Source organism: Ciconia boyciana, chromosome 22 (genome assembly GCF_034638445.1).
Source record: "Ciconia boyciana chromosome 22, ASM3463844v1, whole genome shotgun sequence".
Lineage (NCBI taxonomy): Eukaryota > Metazoa > Chordata > Aves > Ciconiiformes > Ciconiidae > Ciconia > Ciconia boyciana.
This window is the reverse complement of record NC_132955.1, coordinates 5,469,012-5,486,571: the sequence shown is the minus strand read 5'-3', so window position 1 is coordinate 5,486,571 and position 17,560 is coordinate 5,469,012. Positions and strand designations below refer to the sequence as shown.

Below are 17,560 nucleotides of genomic sequence, written 5' to 3'. Positions count from 1 at the left end.
CCACTCGCCCCGCTCCCATTGGCCAACTCGGGGAAAGGGGGCGGGGAGCACCGCCCCTCACCCTCACCACTTTCCCCGCCCTCCCGTCACGTGACGCGGGGCCACATGACCGCAGCCCCCCGAGCGTGGGTGCGCTGAGCCGGCCCGGCCTCGGCCCGGTGGCCCCGGGGCCACCCGGAGCGGTGGCACCTCCGCGGCGGGACCCGGAGCCCCTGGCCGGGCACGGGGCCTCGCACCGCGCTGTGCTGAGCCCTGCGGCCCCCGCAGGGCCTCGCTTCTGGGGCGGGCAGACCCCCAACCGCCCCCAAATCCTCCCCAGGCCGCTCCGACCCCCTCCCAATACCTGCCGGCCCCTCCCCACCAAACCCCCCAAGCCCCTGCAACTCCCCCAACCCCTAACCCCCCGAACTCCCAATCCCTCCCAAGCCCATCCAACCCCCTCAAGCCCCTTCAAAGTCCCCCAACCCCTCCAAAGCCCCCAACCTTCCCCACCCCAGGGACCCCGCCAAACCCCCAAGCCCCCCAGTCCCTCCCAACTCCCCTGAGAGCCCCAACCTTCCCACAACCCCCAAACTCCCAGCCCCCAAGCCACCTCCAATCCCCTCACCCCTCCCAAATCCCTGCAACCCCCTTCAGCCCTCCCCAACCCCCCAATGTCCCTGCCAAACCCCAAACCCCCTTCAAACCCCCTCAACCCCCTAAACTCCCACCCCCAGCCCCTCCTAACCCCCCAATGTCCCCCAAGTCCCCCAACCTCCCCAAACCTCCCCTGCCCCCTGCCAAACCCCAAGCCCCCCAAATCCCCTCCAAACCCCCTAAACACCCGTCCAACCCGCCCTTAACTCCCAACCTCCCCCCCCAAGCCCCTCCAAACCCCTCATCCCCCCCCGGGCCCCCCCAAACTCCCCTCTGGAGCCAGAAACCACAGGGCCAGGCCAGACCCAGGGACCCCTATGATGGGAGGGGACATCCCAGGGGTTTATTGGCAACGAGGGGTGCTGGGGTGGGGGGGGTCTCAGATGGCCGACTGCTCCTGCCGGAAGGCCTCGGTGGCCGGTGGCCGGTCGGTCTCGGTGGCCATGGCGGCCTGGCGCAGCACTGCCATGTGCTCCTCGGCGGCCGCCAGCGACCGCTCGACCCAGTGGCGGGCAGCGGGCTGGCAGCAGGCGCTGCGGGTCACCAGCACCAGGTGGCTGACCGACAGCAGCAGCGCAGCCGCCCTGCGGGGACACGGTGGCCTTGTCACCTCCCGCCCTGTGCCGGACAGGGATGGTGGCTTTGCTGCTGGGAGCGTGGCTTGTGCCTCAGTTTCTCCATCTGCAGCACGGGGTGTGGAGGTCATCCCCCATCCTGCTGGGTCACCCCGCAGTGGTTGTCCCCAGCTACATGGCACGGGGCAGCACTGGTGTCCCCCCTGCCCACCCATGGGTGTGCCCCCACCCAGGGAGTGTCCCCGTCCCTCCCGCCGGCGTCACCTCGCATCCAGCAGTTTGGGGTCCAGCGGCGGGTACATGGATCTCACCACGTCGTCCACCCTGCCGGCGGGGATGGCGTTAGCGCTAGGGGACACCGCGGTGACACCCTCCATCACACCCCCAAGAGCCCCAGGACCCCCCCTGTCACCTGGGGCTGATGCGTTTGGCCACCACGATGATGTCACCCAGGCTGGCGGGGGACTTCACGCGGGCACCCGAGCCCATGGTCATGGCCACCAGCTTCTCTGTCAGCGTGTGGCAGATCTGCAGGGGGGGACGGAGACAACGGGAGCGGGGCCAGGGTGGGCGCTTGGTGCCACCATTGCCACCAGTGCCACCGGTACCACCATTGCCACCAGTGCCACTCCCTGGACTCACCTTCAGGATGGCGATGCAGTGGGACACCAGACCCCTGCGGAGAGGGAGGAGAGTGTGAATCCGGGCGGACCCCCCTCCCGCTCGCCCCCCCGCATCCCCCCCACCTGCCTGCCCACACCCCGTGTCCCCCAGACCGCTGGGGACATTCCCACCCAGAGACCAGCTTGAGGACCACCCCTTCTTGGGACTGGCCATGGCTTGGTGACCCCCAAATCTCTGCTACCGGCATCCCATGATGGGGTTGGCACTGCATGGGGGTCCCCAGCAGTGGTGTGGGGGACACAGGGCACGCTGGGGGGACACCACACACTTACGAGGCGTCCTCGACCCAGTCCTCGTTCTCCAGGATGGCCTCGATGTGGGGGTTGGTGATGACCACGTCGTCCAGCTCCAGCTCCGAGGGCTCTGACGGAGTCTCGGTGGTCCCCATCAGGTCCACAATGGGTCTGTTGGGGACATGGGGGACATCCCTGGAGACAGGGCCACCTCCTTGGGCTCCCCCACCCCCCCAACACCCTGACGATGCTGACATGTCCCCAGCATCGTCCCCCTGATGATGGTGGACAGGTCCCCAGCATTGTCCCCAGCATCGTCCCCCTGATGATGGTGGACACGTCCCCAGCATTGTCCCCAGCATCGTCCCCCTGATGATGGTGGACACGTCCCCAGCATTGTCCCCAGCCCATGTGGTTTGGGGTCCCTCCCCGATCCCCCTCCCCCGGTGGGGACGGGGATGATGCCACCCCCGTGGGATCACTCACTTGGTGTCGTAGTGGTGCCGGAGGTCTTTGGGGTGGCAGTACCGCTGCCGGCAGACCACCACCAGCGCCACGAAGGACGCCAGGAAGATGGTGGCCAGCACCCCGATGGCCACGATGACGACCGTCTCCATGGCTGGTCCCCACCGGGGGGGATGGCTCAGGTGTCCGGCGCCATCTCGGCACAGCGGGGTCTGTGGTGATGGGGGGACCGGGGAGGGGTTGGGACCCCCACGGATGCTCCTCCCATTCCCCTCCTGCACCCCAAAATGCCCGGCCAGGACCCCGGGGGTCCTGCTGGAAGCAGTGTCACCCGGGGGGGACCGGGGGAAGGGGTGATGCTGGGGGCGGGGTGGAGCAGGATTCGGCCACGGTATGTGGGGGGCTGCCCCCACCCCACCACCACGGCCACAGTGACAGGGGCAGGAGCTGGGAGCAGGAAAGCGAGGTCTGGGCCGTATGGGGCCGTGGGGACCCCCAGAGCCCTGTCCCTGTGGGGCCATGGGGTTCCCCAGAGCTGGCCAGGACCCCCATGCCACCGTGTGGGACAGACAGGGGGTCCCCAGTGGTGCCCACCCTGGGGTGGGGAGAGGGCCCCATCCCGCCGGGGTGGGGGACACCCAGCTCTGCCCTCCCTACCTGCTGCCAGCCGGGAGCCACTGCCGGGGAGGGACACGGGGACGGTGCCACTTCCGCACCGCCCGTGCAAACACCGCCGGCTCCCGACCTTTACACCCTGACTCATGCCCGGACCCCCCACCGGGGGGGGGTGCCAGACGTGACCCCCAAACCCTCCAGCCCCACTCCCTGGTGCATCCCCCCTCCAACCTTTTATTTCCCCTAAATCCCATTGAGTTTTAAGCCAGGTTTAGTAATTTGGTTTAAATTTCCAGGCCGGGTGCACTTGTCCCCACCCCCCCCACCCCCCCGCAGGGCTGGGGACAGCATGGGACACACACCCACCCACACCCCCACCCCCCACCCCCACCCGGTGGCCCTGTCCCCCTCCCACCCCGTTCCCACCGCGATTAACGCCTTAAGAGGGATTTTGGCCACCAAAGCCGGTTCTGCGCCGTAACCCCTCGGTGCCTGGTCCTGGGGGAGTGGGGGGTGACAGCCCTGGGGGTCCCCACCCCCGGCCCTGGGGGTCCCTGCCCCCGGCTGGGTTGGGGTCGGGTCCTGCCTGTGCAGCGCCGAGCACTGGGGGGTCCTGTGGCAGCAAGGGGAAGGGGGGTCTGGGGGTCCTGCGGGGGGATCGCTGCTGGGGGGTCCAGGAGGGCCCTGTGAGGATCTGGGGGGGTTGCTGCTGGGGGCTCTGGGGGTCCCTGTGAGGCTCGGGGAGGTTGCTGCTGGGGGGTGTCCGGGGGCCCTGAGAGGGGTCGCTGCTGGCGGCTCGACGCGGTCCCTGCTCCTGCACAGCCCCGGTGGCGGGAGGGGGCACGGGACTGACGGGGGTCCCGCAAGGCCCTCGGGGGGTCGCTCCGGGGCCCCAAGGGGAGGGGTCTCTCTGGGGTCCTGCACGGCTCTATGGGGGCATCTGTCCCACGGGTCCCCTACAGCCGCGAGGGGTGGGGGGCGGGCGCTCCCGGGGTCCCAAGGGGCCGGGGGGGATCGCCCCGGGGTCCCCTCCCGCCCCGCCCCGCGGGTCGCGCCCCCCCGCGGCGGGTCCCGGGCGGAGCGGCCCCCGGCCCCCGGCCCCCGGCCCCCGCACCTGGAGCCGCTCCGCGGCGGCCGCGCACAAGATGGAGCCGGGCGGGGGGCGCGGAGCGGGGCCGGCAGCGGGGCCCTGCCCGGCTCTGCCCCGCCCGCCCCGGGCCGGGCCCGCCCCGCGCCGCCCCCGGCCCCCGGCCCGGCCCCGCCCGCCGCCCCGCCCCGGAGGGGCCCGAAGTTTCCCCTTCGTGTCGCAGAGCGGCCCCTCGCGTCCCAAAGTGTCCCCGCGGTGTCCCCTCGTGTCCCAAACTACCACCCCTGCACCCCTGAAGCATCCCCTCGTGTCCCCAAGTACCTCCTTGTGCCCCAACGTCTCCCCACTGCATCCCGAAGGCTCTCCATCGTGACCCCTCGTGTCCCCCTCTGTCCCGAAGTGTCCCCATTACATCCCAAAGTGTCCCCACCGCACCCCAAAGTGCCCTTCCTGTGTCCCCAAGTGTCTCCGCCGCATCCCAAAGTGTCCCTTCTATACCCCAGCCATCCCCCCCGTGTCCTAAACCCCTGTCATACGCTGACCTGCCCCTCTTGTGTCCCAAAGCGTCACCACCGTGTCCCAAGGCATCCTCCTCGTGTCCCTGCCATGCCCTTTAGTGTCCCCATTATGTCCCAAAGCATTTCAGTTGCGTCCCTTACTGTCCCTTTTGCATCCCGTACTCTCCTGGTTGTGTCCCAAATTGTCTCCATCATGCCCAAAGTGACAGGAGCTCACGTCCCACTGGCACCCGCTCCCCACCACATCGCTCTCAGCACCCGTCCCCACTGTCTGCGGTGACACTCGGGGTGACGTGGGGTTTGGCGATGCCAGCCAGGAAAGGTGTCCCAAAGCCCAGGGGACACGGTCACCATGGTGGCCTGCAGTTTCGCCCCTCTGGGGATGCCGAGGTCCCCTCCTCCTCGTGGGGTACAAGGGGCACATCTTGTCCCCAAGGGCCACCAGGAGCCAAGGGGCACTGAGCCCCTGCTGTGCTCCCGGTGTCCCTGGGGATGTCCCCGTGCCCTGCCAGCAACGCCTCGTCCTTGCAGCTGAACGGGCTCTTTATTCGGGAATATGTCGGCAGGCTCGTGCCAGACGCCGGCTCCGGCTGTGGCACAGCCTGGCTTCTCCCTGCCCACCCCGCCGGTGGCACTGTCCCCGCGGGCACCGCCCGGCCACGCACCTCCATCCTCTTACCCAGGGATGCCGGGTCTGTGCCACCGGCGAGCTGGGGACTGCAGGGCTCCACCGTCCCCTCTTGACTGATGGGGACCCCCCCAACCCCCACGCACTCCCTGGGGCTCAACCTCCGCAGATCCGGCCCCAGAGGGAGCGGGTGGCAGAGGAGGATGGGGTGCTCGGGGTGCCCCCAGCTCTGGCACCCGCCCCTTGAGCCGCATCCTGAGAGAGCCGGGCCACCGCGCTGCCCTTCATCAAGCCCACGATTGCCACCACCCACAGTCCAAGGTGACATGTGGCCGAGTCCTTCCCCTGAGACACTGCTTCTTCATGTCCCCCACCGCTGGGCTTGTCCCCATATGTGTCCCCAGGGGGTTTTAGCCGTCGGGGAAGATGTAGCTGTACTGGTTGAGGATGTGCTCCACCACCTGGTTCTGGAAGACCATGTGCATGGCCATGTTCCCCTCCTCGCTCGCAGGCCGCAGCAGCGTGGGGCCGAAGACGATGGCGATGCTCTGCACCGACATGCGGTTCTCCTCCTTGTACTCGATAACCCTGCGGGGACGAGGGATGGCGTCACCTGGAATGTCCCCAAACCCAGGTCTTGTCCCCCTCCCTGCCACCGGGTTGGGTTTGGGGGGAGTGAGACGGGTGTCACCTGCAGAGGTGGCGGAAGAGGACCTTCATGGTGTCGTGGTGGGCGGGCGGGAGGGAGAACACCAGGTCACGGATGCACCGGCCCCGCCTGGTCGGGTCCTGCATCTCTGCAAGGGGGGGGAAGACACGGTGGGGTGCTGGCTCCAGCAGCCAGAGCATCCGTCCCCATCCCCATCCCCGTCCCTGTCCCCGTCCCCATCCCACCCCTATCCCCGTCCCCGTCCCCATCCCCATTCCTGTCCCTATCCCTGTCCCCGTGCCCATCCCCATCCAGTCCCCATCCCCATCCCATCCTATCCCCATCCCCATCCCGTCCCTGTCCCCGTCCCCATCCCTATCCAGTCCCCATCACTGTCCCCATCCCCATCCCATCCCTGTCCCCATCCCCATCCCCATCCCCGTCCCCATCCCCATCCCCGTCCCTGTCCCTGGGCCTCACTGATGGCAGCGATGAACTTGTCGAAGTGGCTGAAGGGGACGAGCGGCTCCGGCAGCTCCCGGAAGAAGAGCTTCAGCGCCCCGGTGACAACATGGATGTCCTCCCAGCGCCCGTCATCCAGGTCCAGGTGCTCATCTGTGGGGCCGGGGCAGCAACTCAGGCAGGTCCCAGAGCCCCGGGGACGCACCAGGGTCCCTGTCCCCTCCCTCCCTGGCCGGAGCCCTCTCACCCTGCCCTTGGCGGGCCATTATATCCCATTTGTCCCCCATTGTCACTGCGGGTGACCTTACCATGCTCCACTTTGTAGCGCAGCTTCTGGATGGTGGCCAGGTTGCCGCTGACCCGGTACAGCCCATCGATGTCGAGACCTGGCAGAGGACGGTGGAGATGGGCGAAAAGCTCCCAGTTAACCACAGCCCACCCTGGGATGTGACACCAGCCACCATCGAGGGAGCTCCAGGTACCCACGTGTCCCCACTGTCCTCTGGGAGATGCCTGCAGCTGGGTGGCACATGGTGACAGCGACCAGCATGGCTTTGCAGGGACGCAGCAGCCAGCTTCCAGGGAAAACCCAACCATCACATTTAGGCTTTACTCAGAGCCGTCCCCACCCCGGTGCCCCTGGGTTGTCCCTGTCCCCAGGCCCCGGGGCGGTACCTCTCCTCTCCACGGTCTGGATGCACTGCAGGACGAAGCGGGGCACTGTCCCCCGCTCCCGCTCGCACAGCGCCGGCAGGGAGCAGCCGAAAACCTGGTCTGGAAAAACCAATGGAGGCTTGAGCATGGCGGGGTGACACTGAAAGGATGCCCGGTGGCAGGTCCGGGGTGGGGGACAGGGCTGGGGACATCGCAGGAGGGCCCATTCCTGTAAGGGGGAGCTGGGGGTGATGGCACATACCCAAGCCCATCACCGTGACACTGGGTCAGGGCTGGGCTTGGTCCCCCAACCCGCTGTCCCAGCTCCATCCCTGGCTGTCCCCACCCACCTCCCAGCCTGGGGACACCCCGAGGGGCTCAGCCCCATCTGGCACCCACCCTTGATGTAGCCCCTCTCGCGCAGGGACTGCAGCGTCGGCCGCCTCTGCAGGAACTTGCGGAGTTTGTTCCGGACTTTGCTGGAGTCGCTCTCGCTGCCGGCGCTGCCCGGTGCCTGCCCGGCCGCTGGTGGGGACGGGGCACAGGTCACCATCGTCCCAAGGGACCGGGGTGCTCCCGCCATGTCCCCCCACCATGGGGAGCTGGGGACTCCATGCAGTGGGCCTCTCCACCCTGCCTGGTGGATGGTTTTGCCGGTGACACCCCGGTGCCCGTCCCTGTGCCAGGATGCCCGAGCTCACCTGCCCTCTTCTCGCCGCTCCCCAGCTTTTCCTGGGAGCTGAATTCAGCCCCGGTCTCGGCATCCTCCTCGCCGGGGAGGTCGGTGCCCTAGGGAAGGGGCAGCGTGAGACCCCTGTGCCCATCCCCAGGGTGGCAGGGCGGGGGGCGGTGGGCAGCAGGCGCCTGCTCACCAGCCTGCCGATGCTGTCGGCGATCGCCTTCTGCCAGGCGGTGATGATCTGCTCCGAGTCGTGCTGGATGAGGAACTCTGAGCCCTCCCGTGTCTTCAGCTGTGGGAGCAGCGGGCGGCGGTCAGGGCAGGGCCCTGGGGCTGCCCGCATTTTGGCCGCGACCACCCGGCTTTGGGGGCCAGGTTATGGCTGAGAACGGCACTCAACTCATTACACCAATGACCCCAATTGTTGCCGTTTGCCGGCAAGCCGGGGTGGCCGGAAACCTCCTCCCTGTGCAAAGCCTGAGTGGAAAAACCCCTCTGGAAGCCAGGATGTCCCGTGGTGACATCTCCGTGCCCATAGGAAAAGGACAGTGGCCGGCAGCACAGTGTGTCCCTTTGCTCCCAGCCTGGGGATGTCCCCCAGTGTCCCCACCACCACCAACCCCAGCACATCCCCTTCACCACTGATGGGATGAACCAGGCAGGTGCTGGCATCGTCACCGCCCTGCGGGCCACGTGTGGACCCTGATGAGTGACCGATGTCCCCCCCACTGTCACCCGGCTCACCTCCAGGACGTGCTTCTTGCTGGACTTGTCCTTGCCGGCCCAGGCGAGGGTGGCCCCGCGCAGCTCCACCGTGTGCTCGGGGGTGGTCAGGGTGCTGGGGTGCCGCTGCGGGAGAAAGGGGACGAGGGTGACACCGCTGGCACCCCCCCGGAGGGGACAGGGACACCGGAGTCCTGCTCTGCAGGGGGGCTGCGGGCTTTCCTCCTCCAGAAAGGCAGGAGTGGCAAATGTCCCCTGTGGGACATCTCTGTCCCCTCCCATGGCATCGGGGTCTCCCTGCAGGACCAGGACATGGTGCTGCTGCCATGGGGGGGGTTTCGTGGCCACCAGCTTGGGGACAGCTGGGGCCTACAGCCACCGTCACCTCGTGGGACATCCCCAGCCCTGCCCGGGGACCCCGGGGGGTCTTCGGCTTTAGGGTCCGTCCTGGCGACAGCACCGTGCCGGAGCGGCGTCACACGGGGAAAGGAGTCCCTTGCAGGCTGCCGGTGGCTGTTCCCGGGGAGGGGACGGTCCCCTGGGGTCTTCACAGGGGAAGAACATCAGACCCTCTTGCTCTCCCCATGCTCTGGGGTTCGGGGCTCTGGGGTTCCCCCTCCATCCAGCCCCTCTCCCCCCCTGCTTTCCAGAAGGGTCCCTCCAGACAGAGCCCTGCACCCCCGTCCAGCAGTGGGGCCAGCACCAGGCTGAGGGTGTGGGTCCGTGCCCTCTCCTTCCCCTGCCACCCTCACTGCAGGGTGTTGCAAGACCCACGGCAGCTTCTGCATCCGGCGGCGGGCGCTGGGCGCTGGGTGCTGGGGGGGGCTGGGTCAGGCGCTGCTTCCTCCCCGCTCGCCCCGACGAGCTCTGTGAGCGCGTCAGGATGCCCCGACACCGGCCCCGGCCCAGCTCCCGCACGGGGGGAGCGCGTGTGTGCGCAGGGAGGTGTGAGCGCACGCGCGCTGGCGTGCAGCGACCCAGCCCGGTGCTGGGAGGGGCCCTTGTGCAGGGTGCTGGGCCTGTCCCATGGGTGCTGGCCCTGTCCTGTGGGTCGTGGCTCCATCCCATGGGTGCTGGCCCCATCCCACAGGTGCTGACCCTGTCCCATGGTTGCTGGCTTCATTCCATGGGTGCTGGCTCCGTCCCACGGCTGCTGGTCCCGTCCCATGGGTGCTTGCCCCATCCTACAGCTGCTGGCCCCACGTCACAGGTGCTGGCCCCATCCTACAGCTGCTGACGCTATCCCATGGGTGCTGGCCCCATCTCATGGGCGCTGGCCCCATCTCATGGGCGCTGGCCCCGTCCCATGGGTGCTGGCCCCATCCTACAGCTGCTGGCCCCATCCTACAGCTTCTGGCCCCATCCCATGGGTGCTGGCCCCATCTCACGGGTGCTGGCCCCGTCCTGTGGGTGCTGGCCCCATCCTACAGCTGCTGGCCCCATCCTACAGCTTCTGGCCCCATCCCATGGGTGCTGGCCCCATCTCACGGGTGCTGGCCCCATCCCATGGGTGCTGGCCCCATCGAGGCCGTTGGGGCTCTTACCAAGGCACCGGCAGCCGAGTGCTTGGAGTCCTTGAAGAAGGTGAGGATCCCCCCCTCCAGCACCGTCCAGGAGGAGCTCCAGTTCTTCCTGGGGAGCAGAGGGGGGGGTCACGCAGGGGGACGGCACAGCCCCTGTTGCCTCCGCCCCCCCGGTGCTCCCTTCTCTGGTGGCGGGGGACACCGGGATGTGCTTACCGGAGCCGCTTCCCTCTGTCCACCGTCTTGGTCCGGTTGAGCACCCCGGCTTTTTCAAGGCTTCTAAACTGGAAGGCAAAGCGCATGTGGGGGTCACGTTTGCCCCCTGCCCTCCCTCGTGCCGGGGTGGGGAAGGGCTGGCTGCCCCTCCCTAGGGTGCTCACCTTCTCCTCCTTAAGCCCCAGCACCGGCGGCACGGTGCTGTGCCAGGCAAAGAGCCCGCTGTCCTGGCTGGAGCCGCTGCTGGCCCGGTCTTGGCGGCCGCCTGCCAGCACCTGGAGGGGAGCGAGTGGGTGATGCCCGAGGTGCCCGTGCCAGACGGGTGCTGGGCTTCGCACCCACTGCACCCCAGAGCCCCTGACCCCTGCTTTTGTGGCCTGTGAGGATGCTCATCCCCTGGCAGACGCCCCTGTCCCCATCTTTGTCCCTATCCCTGTCCCTGTCCTTGTCCCTGTCCGTATCCCATTCCTGTCCCCATCCCTGTCCCTATCCCCATTCCTATCCCTATTCCCATCCCTGTCCCTGTCCCCATCCTCATCCCCGTCCCCATCCCTGTCCCCATCCCCGTCCCCGTACCATGTCAGAGGCAAAGTGCTCGGAGCAGAACACGGCTCCCTCGGGGTGACTGTGCCCATACCAGCCCGGGGGTGAGCCCAGCTCCTCGGGGCACCTCGGAGACAGACAGAGAGGGGCCCCTTGATCATAGGAGCCCATGGGCGAGTAGTCCTCCTCGGGATAACCCTCCAGCTCATCTGGAGACAGGTCGGGATAGTCCGTTTCCGGAGTGGGTGGCTGGAGAGAAGAAGCAGGTCAAGATCTTGTGCTGCACCAAGAGCATCCGCATCCCCAAGCCGTGGTCAGCCCAGGTGGGGGCTGCCCCATCTCCATCATCTCCATCCCCATCTCCATCTCCATCTCCGTCTCCATCTCCATCTCTATCTCCATCTCCATCTCCATCTCCATCCCCATCTCCATCCCCATCTCCATCTCCATCTCCATCCCCATCTCCATCCCCATCTCCATCCCCATCTCCGTCTCCATCTCCATCCCCATCTCCATCTCCATCTCCGTCTCCATCTCCATCTCCATCTCCACCTCCATCTCCATCATCTCCACCTCCATCTCCATTCCTGTCTCCATCTCCACCTCCATCCCTGTCTCCATCCCCGTCTCCATCCCCATCTCCATCTCCACCTCCACCTCCATCTCCATCTCCATCTCCATCTCCATCTCCATCTCCATCTCCGTCTCCGTCTCCATCTCCGTCTCTGTCTCTGTCTCATCTCCATCCCCACCTCCACCTCCATCCCCATCCCTGTCTCCATCTCCATCCCCATCCCCATCCCTGTCTTCATCTTCATCTCCGTCTCCATCTCCATCTCCGTCTCCCACTCATCTCCATCTCCATCCCCATCCTCATCATCCCCGCGCCTCGCTGGGTGCTCACCCTCTGCTCCATGGGACCATACCGCGTCACCCCAGGGTACATATCCCGGGAGCTGCCTCCGTCTCCCACGTGGGGGGGGTCCCACGACGTCTCACCTGTTACCGAATTATAGAAAAAAGCCTGTCCGCTGGCTTCATCCACGTACTGTTCCCACTCGGGAAACTCCGGGCTGTGGGCGAGCGAGGAGGCGGGAGAGGCGACAGGACTCACTCCATCTTCTGCCTGCCCAAAGGGACAATCCCACGTGGTCTCACCCGTCACCGGGTTATAATAAAACAAATGTCCACTGTCCGTATCTGTGTGGGTTTCCCAGTCCGACACGGAGCCGCCGGGCTCCTCCGGGGCCGGGCCGGCAGCTGCAGCTTCTTCCTGCAGCTCCTGGACGTTGAGGTAGATGGGGGCAGGCGGCTCCTCCGGCTCCTTGCGCGCCTGGGGGGGACACGGATGGGTCACTCGGGTGCCGTGGCTGGCGATGGGTGCGGCGAGCCATGGGGCAGGGATGCTGGGGATGGAGCTCCTGGGATGTCCCCGCCATGGTCCCTGGGCTGGCAGATGGGTGAGGGGGCCGAGGAGCCGGAGCCTGCCCTGCCCCAGCTGCTGGGGCATCCCTCCTGCCCGGGCACCCGGCCGGCGCTGCCCTGAGACACCCTCTTGTGCGGGGCAGGAGCTGAGAGCGATGGCCGGGTGGTGGAGGAGGGCACCCACAGCACCCACACACACAGAATCACAGAATCGTTTAGGTTGGAAAAGACCTTTAAGATCATCGAGTCCAACCGTAAACCTAACGCTACCAAGCCCACCACCACACCATGGCCCTAAGCGCCTCATCCAAACGGCTTTTAAATACCTCCAGGGATGGTGCCTCCACCACCTCCCTGGGCAGCCTGTGCCAACGCTTGACCACCCTTCCAGTAAAGAAATTTTTCCTAATATCCAGTCTAAACCTCCCCTGGCGCAACTTGAGGCCATTTCCTCTCGTCTTATCACTTGTGACCTGGGAGAAGAGACCGACCCCACCTCTCCACACCCTCCTGTCAGGCAGCTGTGGAGAGCGATGAGGTCTCCCCTCAGCCTCCTTTTCTCCAGACTAAACAACCCCAGTTCCTCAGCCGCTCCCCATCAGACTTGTGCTCCAGACCCTTCCCCAGCTCCGTTGCCCTTCTCTGGACACGCTCCAGCCCCTCCATGTCTCTCTTGGAGTGAGGGGCCCAACACTGCACACAGCATTCGAGGTGCGGCCTCACCAGTGCCCAGTACCGGGGCATGATCACTGCCCTGGTCCTGCTGGCCACGCTATTGCTGATACAAGCCAGGATGCCGTTGGCTTTCTTGGCCACCTGGGCACACTGCTGGCTCATGTTCAGCCGGCTGCCAACCAGCACCCCCAGGTCCTTCTCTGCTGGGCAGCTTTCCAGCCACTCTTCCCCACCCTGCAGCGTTGTGTGGGGTTGCTGTGGCCCAAGTGCAGGACCTTGCACTTGGCCTTGTTGAACCTCACACACTTGGCCCCAGCCCATCGATCCAGCCTGTCCAGGTCCCTCTGCAGAGCCTTCCTCCCCTCCAGCAGATCAACACTCCCGCACAACTTGGTGTCATCTGCAAAGTGACTGAGGGTCACTCGATCCCCTCGTCCAGATCATTGATAAAGACATTAAACAGGAGTGGCCCCAGCACAGAGCCCCGGGGGACACCGCTTGTGACCAAAAGGACACATTGGGGCAGGGAGCACCCACCTGGCAGTGGGGATAAGAGTCCGGCCTGGGCACACGGAGAGAGTTTGGGCTTGGGGCATCGTGGCCCCCAGCATCAGCACCCGCATCTCCGGTACCCACGTCACCTGCTGTGCCTGCACCCCCGGGACCTGCACCCGGGGCATCGGCATCAGCACCCCAGCACTTGCGCCCACATCGTCAGCACCCACGTCGTCTGCACCCCCACCATTGGCATCAGCACCCCGGCACTTGCACCCACACCACCTGCACCCACACATCAGCACCCTCAGCATCAGCACCCTGCGACATCAACACCCACATCACCTGCACCCCCAGCCTCTGCCCTCATGTTGCCAGCACCCAGACCATCTGCACCTGCACCGCCAGCACCCACGTCACTGGCACCTGCACCCACATCACCAGCACCCAGACCACCAGCACCCGCACCACCAGCACCCACAGCCCCTCCCACCCGCCCCAGCACCCTGACCCACCGGTGAGCAGAGCCGGGCGCTGAGACTGACAGCCCCATCGCCACATCCCAAAATAAGGCCCCGAGCACCCCCGGCGTGGCTGCCTGGCTGCCCCCCGCTGGCCCCGGGGCTGCTGGGGGGACGCACGCGTCCCCTTGGGACCCGGTGGCCCCGGGCGGGTGGCTGCTGGCGGGGAATCCCCTCCTGGCACCCTTTGATCTCCCCAGCTTTACAGCCCCTGAGCCTCCCTCCAACCTCCAACGGCCGCGGGGACAAAGTTTCCCAACGCCGGCCCTGCCCGCCATCCCGGGGTGGGGGGGACAGTGGGTGGAGTGTCCCTGGGGACACCTTGGAGCGGAGGGGGACAGCGGACTGAGTGTCCCAGGGACACCCCATCACCCTCCCCACCACCACCCCCTGACCCCCCCAGCCATGGCGAGTGGGGCCAGAAACCCGGCACGAGAGGCCACCATCACCTCAGGGACAAGGGACATGGGGGTGACGATGGGGGAGCCCCGCCACGGGCCCCCCCCCCAGCACCTCCTTCCCTCCCATGGGTGCATCCCAGGGGTTTCTCTCCCCCCGGGGGGGGCTGGGTGCCCCTCGCCGCTTTGGGACAGGCACCTTGGCACCCGCCAGTGCCCGGTGCCACCTCCGCAGTGCAAACACCCGGGGGACGTTCGGGAGGCAGCTTGGAGGGAGGAGGTGACCCCACAACACCCCCCCACCCCCACCCTGCCTGGGTGCACCCATGGGTGCTGCCTACCTTCCCCAAGTGCAGCAGCCGTGACACCCTGCTACGGGACCGCTGCAGAACACCCGACGCCCGGTCACCCATCTCGGTACGCACTGGGAAGCGGGGGCAGGCGGTGGGGGCACCGGGAGGTTCCGGTAACACCGACGGCGCCCTGTGCCGGGCCCTGCACCGACCGCGCTTCCTGCTGGGGTTCGGGGAGCGGAAGAGCTGCCTCTGAGCCCGGCGCTTGGCCTCAAGGCGGAATTGGCTTTTTTGGGGGTTGTTGTCACCCCGTCAGCTGCCACCCGTCACCCACTCCGGCAAAGCCAAGGCCAACCGAGCAGGAATTGCACCGGGACGATGCCGTGCTGGGGATACAGCTGGCGCTAACTGCGAAAACTCCCCCCAGATTTAGGTTGGCCCATCCGGCATCGTGCCGCTCCACCGGCAACGGCATGGGGACGAGCTTGGGGGGCTGCGTCCCCCCAGCACTGGGTCAGCCCATCCCGGCAGCCAAGGCGGTAGATGCACATGGTGGCTGGGCCAAGGCCGCCACAGCCCCGCTGGTGCCGACGCCGGTTGGTTTTGGCGCGGGTTGGGTTTAGGCAGGGGAAGGGGAAAGCTCCGGCAATGGCCCCGGGGTCGGGGACCACGCTGGGTCTCTCCCGGAGTGGGATCGGTGGCTTTGGGTGGGCAAAGAGCACCGGGAGGTCAATCCGGCACGGCTGGGGTTGCAGGGTGTAAAATGGGGTGTAAAATGGGGTGTAAAACCCAGCCCCCTGCTACCGAGACCCGTTCTCCTCCAGAACCGCCCCCCCCCAGAGAGGGGGACATGAGGGCTCGGGGTGATGCGGGTGCCTGGGGTTAGCCCAAAGAGAAGTTCTGGGTTGGGAGGGGCAACAAGGATGCAGGACCCCCCCCACCATTGCCCTCTCGTCCCACTGCACCCCAGTCAGTGTCGGTGGCAGGTGAGTGGCCGGGGGGCACCCCCCACCCTTGGGTGCCCCCCAACAAGAGGGGTGCAGCAGGGAGCCCCGGGGGGGTGGCTGGGAGGGGCCCCTCACTACTTACTGGCGTGGGGCGAGCGTGGGTTTTGGGGTGGCGGGGCACCTGCCTCAGCCGGGGTGCACCCAGCACCCACCTCCGGCACTGGGTGCTGCGCCCAGGTGAGACACCCGCCCCGGCAGGGAGGAGTTGCTGCGCTTCCCTGTTAACCCCTTTCTGCCTCATCTCAGCCCGGGAACACCGCCGGGATGGGGTGTGGGACCCCCCAAGGACCCCTGGGTGGCACCGAGCCCCCCCAGGGACCGCGGGCATTGCTGGGCTCTGCACCCCCGCGGGACACTGCTGCGGGGGCAGAGCGGGGGGGCTGGGAGAGACCAGGGGTGCCCATGTGGGTGGGGAAACTGAGGCACGGTGCAGGGGGCTGAGCACAGAAGGTTCTCGGGGTGGGTGCCCGGTGGGGGTCGCTCACCCCCCCCGAGGTGGAATTCTTGGCAAACCTGGGGGGGGGGGGTGGCCCACAGGTTTGGGGTCAGCTCGGTGGGGTGAGGCGGGGGGTCCCAGCGGTGGCAGCAGTGCCAGGGAGCCCCTGGGTGTCACCCCACGCCGTGCCGGGGGACGCGGGGTTGTGCCGGGGGGGGACATGGGGCACTGAATCAGCTGGGGGACCCAGGCGTCCTGCCCCCCGCAACATGCTCACCCCCACCCCCCCCACCCCGCGCTGCCTTTGGGGACGGCACCGGGGATGTCACCGTGGATGTCACCGTACCTGAGCCGCGTGGCCGGACCCCAGCCACCTCCTGGCCGCATCCCTGTCCTTGCTGGGGGCGTAGAGGGTCTCGGAGCGGCTCTTGCCGAGCGGGTGAGTGTGTCCTGGGGGGTCCCTGCGCGACCCCGCGGCGGTGGCACCGTGTGGCGCTGGCGTCACCCGTGCCAGGTCATCTAGGGAGTGCGAGGGTCGCACAGGCTCGGCGGGGTGGGGGCTCAGCCCCGGGGGGGCCCGAAAAGAGCTGAGCGCTGGCGGTGAGTCCCTCTGCGGCACCGAGTCCCTCCTGGGCACCGAGTCCCTCCGGGGCACCGAGCATCCTCCGGCCGGTTCCTCCGCCTGGGCAGCACCGACGAACCGATACTCGTAGGCTGGCGGCTGCTGCAGGGTGAGCGTGGCTGGATCCGTCCCGGTGCGCCCCGGCGGCGGGGGGTCAAGCGGGGCTGGGGTGGCGATGGGGGGCAGCTCCTTCACGTACTGGGCAGGGATGTAGAAGGGCCGGGTGTCCCCGCTCCTCTTGACGTGCCACCAGTGGTGGTTGGTTCGTTTCAGCAGGACGTAGCGCTCGTTCGGCTTGATGGAGACCAAGGTCCCGTCCTTGGCTCGGTACTCGAAGCCGTACTCCACCAGCACCAACGCCTCCTCCGCCGGCACTGCCGCCTCCATGGCCGCCCTGGTGCCTCCGCCTGCGGGAGACGGGACGGCGAAGGGGTGACGGCAGCTCCCAACCCCTCTCGGGGTGCGCAGTGATCCCGGGAGAGCCGAGCTGGGGGGTCCCTGCTGAGCCCCAACCCCACGCCGACATCGACCAAACCACCCAAACCTGCCTGAAAGAGCCCCGGGGTCGCCGCCACCGTCCTCGCCCACCGTCCCCGAGCCCCCAAAGCCACCAAGCCCCAAGCCCCTGAGCTCCCAAAGACACCGTGCCCCCAGATCTCACCTCCAGCGGGGCTGGGGTGCAGGCGGGGGCGGTGGGGCGCGCAGCGGGTCCCGCTCGTGCCCGTGCTGGGCTGGTCCCGACTCGCCCCAGTTTCCTGCCAGCGCCTCGTCGAAAGACGGGGTTGGGCTCCACGCCGG

General features: G+C 67.5%; 2 protein-coding genes across 4 annotated transcripts; both read right to left on the bottom strand.

Moving 5' to 3' along the window:
• Nucleotides 1–929: 929 nt before the first annotated feature.
• On the bottom strand, nt 930–4,417 carry TMEM98 (transmembrane protein 98). 3 transcript variants are annotated; one of them, XM_072885815.1, is made up of 7 exons: nt 4,323–4,417; nt 2,615–2,805; nt 2,168–2,299; nt 1,854–1,887; nt 1,624–1,739; nt 1,476–1,535; nt 930–1,220 (listed from the first exon to the last, which is right to left on the bottom strand). In XM_072885815.1, exons 2-7 carry the CDS (start codon nt 2,743–2,745, stop codon nt 1,016–1,018), a joined length of 678 nt encoding a protein of 225 aa, XP_072741916.1. In that variant the 5' UTR covers nt 2,746–2,805; nt 4,323–4,417; the 3' UTR covers nt 930–1,015. The 3 variants fall into 3 exon arrangements, with proteins under 3 accessions (XP_072741916.1, XP_072741917.1, XP_072741915.1); XM_072885816.1 differs by having other exon boundaries at nt 2,615–2,905; nt 4,323–4,402; XM_072885814.1 differs by lacking the exons at nt 930–1,220; nt 4,323–4,417 and adding an exon at nt 1,223–1,317 and having other exon boundaries at nt 2,615–3,382.
• Nucleotides 4,418–5,611: 1,194 nt separating this feature from the next.
• ARHGAP27 (Rho GTPase activating protein 27) lies at nt 5,612–17,498 on the bottom strand. Its single transcript, XM_072885827.1, has 16 exons — nt 17,424–17,498; nt 16,487–17,169; nt 11,795–12,223; nt 10,924–11,139; nt 10,512–10,622; nt 10,348–10,415; nt 10,153–10,240; nt 8,630–8,734; nt 8,079–8,177; nt 7,908–7,995; nt 7,606–7,731; nt 7,228–7,326; nt 6,861–6,938; nt 6,571–6,705; nt 6,133–6,238; nt 5,612–6,029 (listed from the first exon to the last, which is right to left on the bottom strand). The coding sequence occupies exons 2-16, from the start codon at nt 17,147–17,149 to the stop codon at nt 5,852–5,854; spliced, it is 2,589 nt and encodes an 862-aa protein (XP_072741928.1). The 5' UTR covers nt 17,150–17,169; nt 17,424–17,498; the 3' UTR covers nt 5,612–5,851.
• Nucleotides 17,499–17,560: the final 62 nt, after the last annotated feature.

What these genes read in the sequence shown, in the direction of transcription:
- TMEM98 (XM_072885814.1), bottom strand. Translation starts at nt 3,114, where the DNA reads ATGGCCCCACAGGGACAGGGCTCTGGGGGTCCCCACGGCCCCATACGG. An exon ending in CGGCACCACTACGACACCAA is followed by an intron (nt 2,300 to 2,614) that starts GTGAGTGATCCC and finishes TGTCCCCAACAG; the next exon opens with ACCCATTGTGGACCTGATGG. An exon ending in ACTGCATCGCCATCCTGAAG is followed by an intron (nt 1,740 to 1,853) that starts GTGAGTCCAGGG and finishes CCCCCCCTGCAG; the next exon opens with ATCTGCCACACGCTGACAGA.
- ARHGAP27 (XM_072885827.1), bottom strand. Translation starts at nt 17,149, where the DNA reads ATGGAGGCGGCAGTGCCGGCGGAGGAGGCGTTGGTGCTGGTGGAGTAC. An exon ending in GGTCCGGCCACGCGGCTCAG is followed by an intron (nt 12,224 to 16,486) that starts GTACGGTGACAT and finishes TGTCCCCCCCAG; the next exon opens with GCGCGCAAGGAGCCGGAGGA. An exon ending in CCAGACCGTGGAGAGGAGAG is followed by an intron (nt 6,939 to 7,227) that starts GTACCGCCCCGG and finishes GTCCTCTGCCAG; the next exon opens with GTCTCGACATCGATGGGCTG.